This window comes from Brachycentrus maculatus, unplaced genomic scaffold (genome assembly GCF_059751285.1).
Source record: "Brachycentrus maculatus isolate JH-2025_06_01 unplaced genomic scaffold, ASM5975128v1 h1tg000293l, whole genome shotgun sequence".
Taxonomy (NCBI): Eukaryota; Metazoa; Arthropoda; class Insecta; order Trichoptera; family Brachycentridae; genus Brachycentrus; species Brachycentrus maculatus.
Window position 1 is genome coordinate 1,891,216 of NW_028281044.1, and position 14,472 is coordinate 1,905,687.

Genomic DNA, 14,472 nt, shown 5'->3' on the forward strand with positions numbered 1-14,472 from the left:
AAGATCATTAAAGATACAAGTCTGACGACAATCTTCTGTTGTTTACTGATGGATAAAATGAAAAATGACAATACCAGAAAAAGAACCAAAATATCATGGATCATGTCGCTCACTCCTTTCAAGAACGTCATAAATCAAAAATTGTTAATTTTTAGTTGTGCATGTTTTGGGAATGTCCAGAAAATGTACTATATCCCTGCAAAAGAGGCACATTTTTAACTTAATATTTACCCGCTACAGGGCAGAAAGTGTTGTTTTTGCATTTTGAAGAAAAGGTACCTATTGTTTAATTATTTTTTTTAAAAATACGAAATATTTTTCAAATGGTGAAAAAACTTTCAGTTTTAACCTAAAAAGATCTGTTGCACAGTAAAAAGTTCAGTAAGTGGCTTGATATTTATTTTCAATTCGTTGTATTATATTTTTGAAGTTTAAAAACGTTCTCCTGAAAAATCAATTTTTTTGATTTATGACGTTCTTGAAAGCAGTTTTGATTTATGTGAAAAAATTCAAATGGCAATGGGCAGGACATATTTTAAGACAGGACCCCACAAGATGGACACATAAAAATCAATTTTGTGACAATTGTTTCGCCTAGTTATGGCATTTTAAAACGAATGCCATAACTAGGCGAAACAATTATCACAAAATTGATTTTTATGCATTTTTTCAACAGTAAATACAACTTAGTAGGCTCAAAAAATCAGTGTTTTATTTAACCCTTTCCGGTCCATAAATTTTTTAAATAAATTTCACCAGGTCCACAATAGATTTATAGCATTACAGGGTAAAACAATACATCCAAGTTTTTTATTATGAATGAAACTACAATTGTGTTTAAATTTTTTTTATTTTGAATGTATACAATCTTGTCTCTTATTATTACATTTTATAGAGATCTTTAGATGAAAAAAATATGTTTGCTTGTATTTTAACATTAAACTGATGAAGAAAAAAAATGTCGAATGACATTCGACAGAGGACTCACCGGAATAAAGTCGATGTCGAATGACATTTGACATAAATCGACTGGAAAGGGTTAAATTTTAATACATAAATTCAAATGGTGTTCTACAAATTAAACGCCAAACCTATAAATAATAAGTTAGTCAACTAACCTGAACATAGAAGTCGTTCACAACACCAGTATAAGGTCCATCAGCGCTCGGTATCGTGACGGGGTGGAAGCCATTGACATGGACTCCGTGGTACACATCCCGAAGGTCTGACTGCATCACCATTCTGTTGATGCCCTGGTGAGCCGCCTGCGCCAAGTTCAGGAAGGCCGGGCTGCTGGGGTCCGACAGGGCGTCCTGGTACATGAGCCTCTCTCGTCCGTAGCGGGAGAGAGCGAGCTTCATGGAGTAGGTGTACGTGGCTAGAGAAAAGACAAAAAGGTTAACCTTTTCCTTACTTTAGTTAAAAATTGTAAATGTTAACCCTTCACTGCAAGACTTTTTTTGCATGACTGCATGACTGCATTGACAGTTCGTCTTCGAGAGGCAAGTGAAGTTATTATTTTGGCGTTCATAGCGCGTCTTTTGGCTAAATTATGAACTATATACGTGAGTTATGAATGTATCTAATCAGTAACAACAAAGAATGGTTGCTTATATTTTTAAAGGACGTTTTAACACTTACTTTTGGGTATGTAACAAATTTGATACACTATGCAGTGAAGGGTTAATAATTACTAACTTAATACAACATTTTGAGTGTATCCAAATACTTGTTCACAAAATCTGTGTAAGATAACTAAAATAACTCCTGTAATTGGAGATAATCCAGATTTTGTGAACAAGTATTTGGACACACTCAAAATGTTGTAAATAAATTATCTGGTCAAATTATAAGCTTAAATAATAAAAAATTCTGGCGTTTCTCATGTGTGTGATTATAATCCAGGATTCGGACCTCACATACTAATAAAAAAGTTTCTGCTCAATAAAAAGTTTCTTTTCATCTCACCAATAGATGCCTCTGGTGAAGTTTTAGTGATTCAAGAACAATGTTTCAAAATTGGTTCATATTTATATATATATAGATATATATATATATATATATATATATATATATATATATATATATATATATATATATATATATATATATATATATATATATATATATATATATATATATATATATATATATATATATATATATATATATATATATATATATATATATATATATATATATATATATATATATATATATATATATATATATATATATATATATATATATATATATATATATATATATATATATATATATATATATATATATATATATATATATATATATATATATATATATATATATATATATATATATATATATATATATATATATATATATATATATATATATATATATATATATATATATATATATTATTATATATATGTATATAGAACTTCCAAGAATTTGAGTGGTGTGGTTGTAAATAATGGGTAGAATTGATGAATGTTACATGTGTGTAAAGTGATCACTTAAACCAGCCTATGACGGTCGTCAGCCCCGTAAATGCCCAGACTTCCATATTCTTCTTCATCTTTGATGAGATGTGAAAAAATAATACTAACTTAATAATTTGGAGACCTTGAGAGAACAAAAGAGGTGTCGGAAGACCCAAAAAGAGATGGTCCGATGACACAGTCGCTGTATGGGGTAAAAACTGACTGCAAGCAGCATCCGACCGGAGGAAATGGAAAGAAGGGGAAGAGGCCTATATCCAGCAGTGGAGGTCAGAGGGCTCATGAAGAAGAAGAAGAAGAACTTAACGATATCGGATATACGGAGTTCATAAACTGTCAGGCTCTTCTATCAGCTGCCAGCTCCCTTGCATCTTCCCAAGTCATGTCCGCGTCCCGACTTACTTTACTTCAGCCTTCTTCTTGTGTCCAGTATTCAAAAGCCCTCCCTCTTGGACTTCACAGTTGTCTGTTGGACGCAACCCTCATCCAGTGCAGCCCCAACACTTTTTTAATGTCATTAGACCATCTTGTCTGGGGCCTACCCACGCTTTTGCGTCCTGTTCTAGGCCTCCAGTCAAGCACCTTTTCCGCGTCCCGAACTGCCGACTACTTGTCAGCAGTGGACGTCCTGGGCTATAAGAACCTAATGCCTTGTAAAAGAGGCAAGCTTGATGGCGGCTCTCGGGAGGCATGTGGAGTATATGGCCTAGCCAACTGAATTACCTTTCTTGACAACAGTTATTTTTTATTTGATTTATTATTTATTTACTAACGGCAGTAGCAAATTTGTGCAAAATGTATAACACAGTTTAAATATACAGTATAACTTATAAAGTTAGGATAAGTTATTAATATGATTAAACGTAGTTGTGGTAGTAATAATAAATACAGAATAAACGGTATATAAAGTGATACAGTGATAAGTGATACAGTATAAGACGAATTAAATTTCTAGGTTTTTCATACATATTATATTATGGTGTACCTACACACAGTCACATTTTGTATGTTGTATACTGTAGAACGGGACAGCTACTTGAACTTTGATGTGTTACTTGAGCCCAGCACAAAACAATGATTTAAATCTGTATTTGGTCTACAATAATGAACATATTGTGACAATAAGTGTCACCTGTCAGGGAAACAATGAATCATGTCGATACGTTCATTATTGTAGACCAAATACAGATTTAAATATTTTTTTGTACTGGGCTCCAGTAACACATCAAGTAGCCCCGTTCTACGGTAGGTACTCAAAATAGTAAAATATAAACAGTAAATTAAGTTTAAATTATTTTGAAATAATCAAATCTAAATGAAATAATTAAATACTTGGCATTTTGGATTCAATGGTTATTGTTGTATTGTTAGTAGTACCTACATATTTCCTATGTGCAACTGAGTGAATATGTTGAACCAATCTAGATGTCAACAATATTTAAGGGGTTTTGAAACAATAATATGTTTTGTTATTTAGTTATGACCATGAGTTGCTGCAACCTACCCCGTATTTCCTCGTTCCAAGTAAAACCACCACACGGCTAAAAATATTTACAGGCATCTATTCTCAAAGTCGAGTTTATAGCTGCTCTGGGACCTTGTATGCCTTGTATCATGTATCACAGTCCTACCTAGTCATACATGCTCTAACGGGAACCTTTCTTTATGCAGAAAATGCTGAATATGAAAGCTGAATCACAGAAATCTGTAAATTAGGTTATGTAAGGACAAGCAATACATTGCACACGTGTACATACTTAGAAACCGCATGTGATTCATAGCCAATCGTTTAAATTAATTATATTTTAAGACATGAGTGCTAATTTTTAAAAATTAACTGCTGAAAGTATGAAAAAATCAACCAAGCTTCACCTACAATGCAATAAATGAGTAGAACTTACGTTTGCATGGTCTATCAGGGAACATCCTGGCGAAACCTGGTCTGCACACACATCTCATCAGGCCGTGGGTCCTCTGGCACCTCTCGTTCCTGGAAGCCTGGCATTCCGGTTGGCATTCCTTGCTGTACCCTGTAACTAAAATGAACAAACTCAACATTAAAATTGAACTAAATCGCTCCTTTTAGTTAGCTCCGGTTACTATTTTAGGACTGTGCTCGTTTGGAGCAACTTGCACAAGCAATCACAAGTACGGATATGCAACTCCGAATGCTCTAGCTATTGCTGCTATTCTCCTTTAACCATTTTATATCTCTCCTCTATTTTTCCCAAATAACAGTAATGTGTTATAACAGTAATACCTTAAGGTCGCCCATATAACATATAACAGTAATATTGCCCATATAACATATAACAGTAATACCTTAAGTTCGCCCATATAACATATAACAGTAATATTGCCCATATAACATATAACAGTAATATTTCCCATATAACAGTAATACCTTAAGGTCGCTATTCCATTCAATATATCTCACTTTTAGTTTCAAAGAATCTGAAAGGCAGGGCTGATCATTCCACCTTTATATAATCAAGGATTGATTTCACACTGCGTTGTTCTGATGCAGTGCTCTATGCACTATTTTTCAAACTATTTTTTTAAAGGAATAACCCGCAAAGCCTCTATTAGAGGCTTGACTGCAGGTAGGATAGTAAGGATAGGGAAGGTAGATGTGAAAAATACATCACAAACACCCAGACCAATTGAAAATAAATGCTAATAGAGTTTTTATCCATTTATTCATACAAATATAGAGCATATGAAGTCTACAAACTGCCTTATTTGAATGTGGAGAGGGACCGTAAGTATTCTTACAAGCACAAATGTAATTAATTCTTGTCCGATTTTAGGACCTATAATGGAAAGTTCAATGCCATCTGTGCACATTGGTAAGAAGTTAGAGACAATTTGCTATGTGTTTTGTATGCCTCCCGAGAGCCTTTACCAAGCTTGTCTCTTTTACAGGGCATCAGACTTCCGCCATCATCCAGTTTTGATGATTTCTTGGCAGTTTGGGATGTGGACTTAACTATAATAGATAGGATGCAAGGGATCTGGTAGCTGACAGAAGAGCCGGGAGGCAGTTTGTGGACACATCGCTCACTCCTTTCAAGAACGTCATAAATAAAAAATTGTCAATTTTCAGTTATGCATGTTTTCAGAATGCCTATAAAATGTATTATATCCCAGCAAAAACGGCATATTTTAAACTTAATATTTACCCGCTACAGGGCAGAAAGTGATGTTTTTGCATTTTGAAGAAAAGGTATTTTTTAATTATTTTTTTAAATATACTAAATATTTTTCAAATGGAGAAAAAACCTTCAGGTTTTACCTAAAAAGATCTGTTGCACAGTAAAAAGTTCAATAAGTGGCTTGATGTATATTTTAAATACATTGTATTATATTTTTAAACTTTAAAAACGTTCTACTGAAAAGCCAAGTTTTTTGATTTATGACGTTCTTGAAAGGAGTGAGCGATATATGAATCAATAAATGGACAAAAACAGTATCAGCATTTGAATAGCCATGTGATTGCTTTAACAGACATGATAATAATTATTCTTCCAACCCTTATTCGCACCCAATGGTGCATAGGGCACTGCATCATATAAACGCAGTGTTATCTTGATCAGCCCTATGCTTCAGGTACCAGTCCAGGGCAATATTGAATAAATATTAGAGTAAACAAATCACTAATATTTATTTGACCCCCCCCCCCTAAGAATCGAACCCGGGACCTCCAGTACGGTAGCCGAGCTTGATAGTAATAAAAATATGAATTATTCTATTTACCTGTTGGTTTGACTCCATGATTCGTCTCCAAGTAAGGTGTTCCAGCAAGAAGGATCTCTCCCAAGAGCACATGTGAAACTCCATCGGGATTGACTTCTTCGTTCCTCGTTACTTCGTTGAAATCTGTATCGATCGGAGGCGAAATACTTGGCCCGCTTCCACCGTTTTGAGATTTGTTCATCACAACGAAGAACGTATTATTATCTTCTTGGCTCGATGTATCATTGGCTGCTGTTTCATCGAAGCTGGCTTCATCAGGTGTGATGATAAGGTCTTCTTCATCGGAAGACAAAGAAACGTCGTCTAGTTTGATCTGGTGTGTTTTCATCGGGGCGTCTCTCACTTGCGTCGGTTCAATCGGGACTTTGGGATATTTCGTCTCCCAGTCTGGAAGCGTTGTGGCGGTGATGTGTTTCGTTATTGTCGACACAATCGTGGTAGGTTGAACCAGCGTATGGACTTCGGTTACCACTTCGACAACTGTAGAGGTCTGGGTATTTGTCAGAACTAAGGTTTGTGTTGTGGATCCAACTGCCGCGGAGACCAGACTGGTTTTCGTCTGCGTCACAGTCAAAGTATGGTTCAATGTCACAAATCTTGTTGTCATGATAGTCGAAGCCGGTTCTGATAATGTCGTTGTGTACGTGATCGCTGTAACCTTGACGTTTTCTGGCGTTTTATCTAAATAATCGTCAGATTGTTTGACTTCATTGCCAGCGTGATGCACGGGTTTGATCGTCAGTTCGTTTAGAACAGAACTCTTTTGCGTTTGCACCGGAGGAGCTGTGAATTTGTGAATCAATGTTTTGATCGGTTTTCTTGAGACTTCGTCGAGACTTATCGTCGGAGCTGTTTTAATAGTTTCTGAATGTTTTATAGCGTTCTCATTAAAGAACTTTTCAGAGCTTTGAATGGCGGATGGACGATAGACTACAGAAGGAGCGCTTATGATTGACGGAGCGAGCATCGATTGACTCGGCTGACGTACTGCAGTGGGATTGATGAAAGTTGGTTGAATCTTATCCGGTAGTATCGAATTTTGAATCACTGACGGTCTTTGAATTCCGATAGCTTCCTCTGGGTACATTTCCGGATGCATTATAATAGGACCAACGGTTGTTGGTGTTATTTTGTTAATAGAAGCACTTGCAATCGGAGATGGTTTGATCATTTGGATAGAAGGAATCACGCTGGATTGCGTTTCCAATCTAACCGGATCTCTCCACCCGGTAGAACGTGATGGGAATGAAATTCTTGTACCAGGTGTGGGTTTCGTTCTGATCATCGATGTGGTCGTAAATCTTGTGTATGGTCGAGAAGTGATCCTGTAGAAGTCTGTCGGTCGTCTGTTCTTCTGGACGTTGTACGATGGTCTGTATGTGGAGACTTCGTTGTACTTTGTATACTCTTTGTTTGGTTTTGGAGCCGGGGTCTTCGGTGGTGGGCTCATACCCATTATTGTCTCATCGTTATTGGTCGGCCTGAAGCTATAATCCATTGTTGGCGGAGGAGGAGAAAGATTAGAAATAATCATTGTATTATTTTCGGGCTTCGTGAACTCTATATCTCTTATTGAAACGGTTGACGTACGAGGTCTTTCCGTTGTGATATTGACAACTCTGAGTGGATTATTTGTAGCGAGGTTGACAGACGACGTGATGATTTTATCAGCTTCCTTTTTGTAGTACGTTGAATTGTTCTTGCTGAAGGCTTGTGGAATCCTGGAAGGATCAGGGTTTTGTTTGAACCTATCTGAATCTTGATTTGGTTTTGCTGGGACTTCTCCGATGTTAAGTGACTCATCAATGGGTTGTTTTTGGAATGGTCTAGGCTTTGGTAGAACCGGTTTCACATTTGAGGCGGCATTGTTGTTTTTATTGACTTCGTTGACAGCGAAAGGTCTAGGTGGCATTTGGTTGTACGACCCAATATAATTTGGTGGACTGGTCACTCGAACGACAGGCAAAGTGACGACTGACACTTCTTTGTACTTATTCTGATCAAAAGGTTTCTCTGTTTGAGAGCCAATATTTTCATCAGCGTTAAATCCAGGTTTCTGTCTATCATTGCTGTAGTAATCATTCTCCGAACCTAACAAGATCTCGTCTCTGGAGTAAGAGGCATTCTTGAACGGTTTGTATTTGACAACGATTTCGTTAGACAAGAGATTTGGTGTAGGGCTTACGACGGGAATCTTCTTAGATGCCTGAGAAAACTCTCCGATGTTCAAATTCACATTGTCTTTGCCTTGGTGAGAGTTACCTGTGACATAGTACTGAGTAGATTGTTTGGTTGTCGGTTTCGAGGTTGTTTTAAGCACATAGGTCTCTTCCCTTGTGGGGATGTCGTACACAGGTTGACGATTGCTGTTGAAATTAGCCAATACATATGCTGGATTGTAACCTTGAGTCGTTAAAGACAGTTGGTTTCTGAAATCGTTTCCTCTGTTATTGTACTCATTAGGTCTTTGCTGAGTTTTTGGTGGATCCACTGGTTTAGAGCTTTCCGACAGTTGCCAGTTATGATTCATCGCAGGAAGACCAGATGACTGGGCATTATTAAATCCAGAATGTTCGTTGAATTGATTCTGCTTATTATTATTCTCATATTCAAAGCTCAGAGGGATAACTTTACGAGTTGTAGTCTCTGATTTCACGTTATTAGTTGGATACGCCATATACAGTTGGTTTTGAGAGACATTTAATCTTGTATTGGCTTGACTCGGAACTCTTGGGCGGCTCGCAGGTTCATGACTATTACCCGAGAATCCGGCATGCTGATTAGAGACTAATGTTGAGTCAGGTATATTGTTGCTGGAAACAGGTCGCTGATTGAAAGTTGTATTTTTTTTCTCTTGTTCTTTTTCTCTCTTGCTATCATTTGACTGTTGGGAGTTCTTTTGATTGTTGGCTGCATTTTTGTTATTGGCAAATTCTTGTGTTTGGGTTATTGTGACATTATATTTGCTGGCGTGAATCACATGCACTTTTTCATTTCCGTTATGTACGCTGTCTGCAACTCCTCCGATGTTGCCGTTGCTTTCTTCGTACACATCTTGGCCGGAGCCAGCCTTCCAGCTGTTTCCTCCCACGATGATCTCTGGTCCAGTTTCCTTGTTTCCGAAGTCAGCCGTCGAGATACCTGGAACGCCAACTTGAATATTCTGCTCATATCCGTGGAGGACTTGCGGCTCAACTTTGATAGCGAAATTAGTTCCGATAGGTATGCCGGTTGATTCGCCTTCGTGAGCGCTGAACTCTTTGATATGCTGGTAGTTGAAGTTTTGACTATTTCCTTGTTGGGAGACGGGTACATTGAGGCTAGTTCCTGAAATCGTTTGCTCTGGGAAGCTTGTTCCGTGAACACTAGCTCCGGCATTCAAAGTTATAAGTCCTCCGGCCTGAGGAATAGTGAAGTGAGAACCGATCATGCCTTGGTTTTGTGGTCTGAGATTAAGATTATTAGGGGCGGGAATGTTTGGAATATTTACCTTAGTGCCCGCATTTAATGTGACCAAACCTCCATCGAATGTGTTGATAAACTTAGTGCTGTCAGTCGGGAAATGTACAGTTTCTGGTGGCGAATTTTCATGGTGATTTACCTGGGGTCTGTAGTTGAAATTGTTTGGTGAGGGTATATTGAAATTGAACTTTGGTTTCTGGTTGTAATCATTCTGAGAGGCTGAGGATGCAAAATAAACTTCAGAAGTGATCCTAGGAGGAACACTGTCGCTGCTTTGTGTCGGAGGAGGTTGTCGCAATGGGAAACCTTGAGTATTTCCTTGGTGGATTTCTTTATGCCCGTCGAAGTGTTGACTAGCTCCAGTTTTGAATCGATCGTAATCGGAATTCAATACTCCGACATTGGATTCATATTTGACTTGAATAGTCGGCGGTGGAGGGGGTGGAACTGCAAGGTCTGCTTCATAATCGGCTGTCGACGTTTTGATATTGTTTTGAGGGCCGTTGAAGAATTGGTTTCTTATCGGCGGTGGAACGTTCACATCGGGCCCAAAGTTCATGTTGACTTTGTGTGGTGTTTCTGGTTTCCTCATGTTGTGATGGGAACCGAATTGGATGTGAGATTCTAGCTTCGTACTTCCCTGACCGATTGGCCCTTGATCGCGGTAGTTTTTAGGAGGCTGTCCGTGAGCTACATCTTCATACTTCCACCTATGACCCGGCGGCGGTTTGACATCTTGATTGAGTCCAGACACTCCGTGGTTGACTACATGAGGATCGGGATTATTTCTCACCGGTTGTCCATTGAAATTCTTCTGCGGTAATCTTTGTTCATTAGAAAGATGGACGTGCTGTACTTGCTCAACGCTTCCTTGGTTCTGTTGAAGAGGAACAGTTCCTCCTACATGTACAGCTGTTAGATGGGGAGCATCTATACTGAAGCTTCCAAAATAACCGGGTTCTGGGTAAGGCAATGGGTCATCAATGTATTCCCCATTTTTATGAGGTTCATTAGTTCCAGAAAATATAAGAGCAGTGGTGCTTCCGTGAGGGATCAAAACATTCGCTACTCGAGATGGCTGAATATCGACTAAAAGAGGTTTAGGTGTTGTTTTAAGCTCAATATCTCCGAGTAAGATCGGTTCAGAGGCGGGTCTCTCTCCAATATTCAACTTCCCGTCTTGTTTCCAGACCTTGGACGGATTGAGTTTAGAGCCATCTAAATTATTGTTATTGGGAGAAGTATCATCATGGTTTTTGCGAGTGATTAAGTTGTTTCTTATGTACGTTTGATAGCTGGTCGGGTTCCCGAGAGATGGGATGTAATCTAAGAAATTGGGTCTTCCATGGTTTTCTCCTTGTACTGGTGGATTTATAGAACCACCAACGTGATCAATGTAGCTATTATGGGGTTTATTATCTTTGTGAAACGTTGGCTTTGAGAGTGAAGGTCCATTATTGTAAGGTATATTTTCAGAATTGACAATCTCAACTTGGAAATTACTATTAGGTCTGTTTGGCCCATTTTGGTTGTTATTATTGGTGCTGTAAGCTTCTAGAAGAGGAGGGATGTTCGGTTGATGTTGCTTATTTTGAGGCGGGAAGTTTGGCCTCGGAACTGGCATTCCCGGAGGTCTCAAGTCGTATGTCTCATCTCGAATGAACGGGATGTGCTTTAGGCCTTGTCCTCTCTGCGGAGGATGCGTTCTGACATCTTGGAAGTTGGAAGACTGAGAATGACTGTCGTAAGCTTGGGGTGCTCCCTTATGAACGTTATTAGCTTGTCCAATCTGGCCGATGTTTGGACCGCCGACAGCCGGCTTTCCCACGATGACGTCCGAATTAGTGGTGATAATTTCACCTGGACTTATCGGGATCCCGCCATTGAGAAGAGGGCTTTCGTGGACTGGTTTACCGAAACCGATGTTGTTTCGGGAATTTTTCAAATTTTGCGATGCCCATACGAGATTTTGATGCAGAGTCGAGTTAGTGTAACTGTTTTGAGACTCGGCTGTTTCCATCTCATCGACTGGGATGTAAATTGGGAATTTGCTGCCGGTCTTCTGGTCGCCTTGCTCAGAATCCAAGCTGTCGATTCTCTTATTGACGATATACGGGGTCAAAACAGTGGCTGGTTTAACTGTCACCGATTGCTTATTTTGCTCTTGTCTTCGTTTTAATGTCCCGGTCATCTGTTCAATCATCGGAGCCAGCTTTTTAATACCCAACGTACCCAATTTCAACAAATCTGCTACTTGAAACTTGGTCTTGGGTGGTTTCTGGGTGTCCTTATTATTATCACCTTGGTTTTGTGGTCTCCGCTTATCATCGTTGATTGCTGTAGAGTTTGAATTGCTTCCTTCAGGAGTCTTAGAGTTAGGATTTTTATTCTTGTTTCTATCTGTTTTTTTATTATCATCGCTTGCGTCATTCATGACTTCGGTATATTTTTGAACAACTGTGTCTGACGGCGGGGTACCATGCTTTTGAGACAATTTTGTGTTTTTAGTATCGATTTTATGGTTCGCTGTTGGAGTCGGGACGATATCGACGATGGTCGAGCCATATTTTGTGGATTTCAGAGGAGACCTTTGCAGTTGAAGAGGAACCACTTCATCGGAGAGGCCGTTGATGATTTTGGTGTGTTGGTTCTTGAGGGACTCCGTGAGGGTGACAGTGCACGGGCAAGAAGTCATGGAGCAACTGTTGGCAGAAGAGCTGACTTCCGATGGTTGGATGATGTCGTCGTCGTCGTCATTCAGGCTTTGAAGGTCGTCAATTCTCTTTTCGATTTTGGACGAATCTGCAGCCGAGTGATGAGCAGTTTTTGTAGCTTGGAACATCTCAATCTGTGGTTTTGTCTAAAAATAATAAAAAAGGATTACTAAACACCCAGAATTATTTCCTTGCAATCCTTAATACTATTCTTGTTCAATCTTTCTTTGTATAAAAATAATAGATCACTAACTAACTAACTAACCATCACGCCGCTTCCCCGCAGGGGTAGGCAGAGAGAATAGAGCGCCACACCACTCTGTCCTTGCAAACATTCTTCGCCTCTTCCACGTTCATGCATCTCCTCATACATACCCGCCGATTGTTACGACTCAAAGATAATAGGTGCTTCATCATAAGTTGAGACAGCCTTATCATTCCCATGTTGAATGTGCATAATCACACATCCTGATATTTATCCATTCAATATGGAATTCTACCAACTGTCTGATTTTTTTTGTTTTTTTTTTTTAAATTACCTAACGTCCAAGTGACTCTGAAATCTAGCTACGGCTTATGCAACACCGATCCTACTCAGGCTTCAACAGTAGTTTTGAGTTTTTTTTTAATTGCCTTACGTCCAAGTGACTCTGAAATCTAGCTACGGCTTATGCAACACCGATCCTACTCAGGCTTCAACAGTAGTTTTGAGTTTTTTTTTAATTACCTTACGTCCAAGTGACTCTGAAATCTAGCTACGGCTTATGCAACACCGATCCTACTCAGGCTTCAACTTTTTAAGTTTCATAGCCTATGCCTACTCGTGAGTGGATTTACTCTTTATGTTTAAAGTTACTATAATTTCATGAGTGAAAATTCTAAGCAAAAACACTCGCTATCAACTGTCTGCAGTTACAATACATAATTTATCTATCTTCGTTCGTTCCTACTTATGACGTATGCAAAACACAATATTATCTGTGTTTTAGATATGACTGACATCTTGAAACACAATGAAATTCAACACAATAGACGATGAGAAAAATACTAAACACATCGTGATGTGAAAAACGCAATTAAGACCAGTTTGGCATACGCAGATTGTGCATAATTTACCGAGCCGTTGTACGTTTTTATTCCCGGCGCATGGGAAAATAACCTTTAAAGTGAAATAATTTCTAAACAGATACAAAATCATGTTTTTAGTGGAGAATATTCATTGTATTGTTTTTTTTTATTTTGCTTTCAATTATTTTTTAACCCTTTACGAACATAACAATATTTCTTTAAAAATATATTTTTAAAAAAAACTTTCATTTACGAAAAAATAGTCAGCAAAGGCCAAGAAGCACGCTGTCCGCCTTAAGCAACGTTTACTACTGCGCGTGCTGCTGTTGTTACGTTCAACAGATGGCGCTGCCATTTATGTCGAAAGAGTTAATTTTATCTGTCCCAGGTAAAAAAACGACTGTCAGAGATGTTATAAAAACACGTTCGCATTCCGTCGCAATGTTGTGTCAAAATTTCTAAGCAATCGGTATGTTACTTGAGGGCATTGGAGACACTGAAACATTTGCATTTATGTATATATCTTCATCTAACCCTTATCCGCACCCAATGGTGCATAGGGCACTGCATCGTATTGGCGTAGTGTTATCTTGATCGTTAACACAAGAAGGTGATCAGCCCTCCGATTCTGGTACCAGTCCAGGGTTTAAAATCAATATTAGAATTTAAAATCACTAAAATTTATTTTCACTCCACCCTGGGAATCGAACCCGGGACCTCCGGTACGGTAGCCGAGCGTGCTGACCATTACACTACGGCATTGGACTATATGTAAATATTATATATATATATATATATATATATATATATATATATATATATATATATATATATATATATATATATATATATATATATATATATATATATATATATATATATATATATATATATATATATATATATATATATATATATATATATATATATATATATATATATATATATATATATATATATATATATATATATATATATATATATATATA

General features: G+C 37.9%; 1 protein-coding gene across 1 annotated transcript in view; it reads right to left on the reverse strand.

The window, feature by feature from the left end:
* The window catches only part of LOC148305030 (uncharacterized), a 166,522-nt gene that overhangs the window by 15,914 nt on the left and 136,136 nt on the right, over positions 1-14,472 (reverse strand). The window contains exons 6-8 of the mRNA XM_088267336.1: positions 6,240-12,561; positions 4,385-4,519; positions 1,119-1,378 (exon numbers count right to left, since the gene is read on the reverse strand). Coding sequence (XP_088123462.1) covers positions 1,119-1,378; positions 4,385-4,519; positions 6,240-12,561 — 6,717 coding nt within the window. The remainder of the gene's footprint in view (positions 1-1,118; positions 1,379-4,384; positions 4,520-6,239; positions 12,562-14,472) is intronic.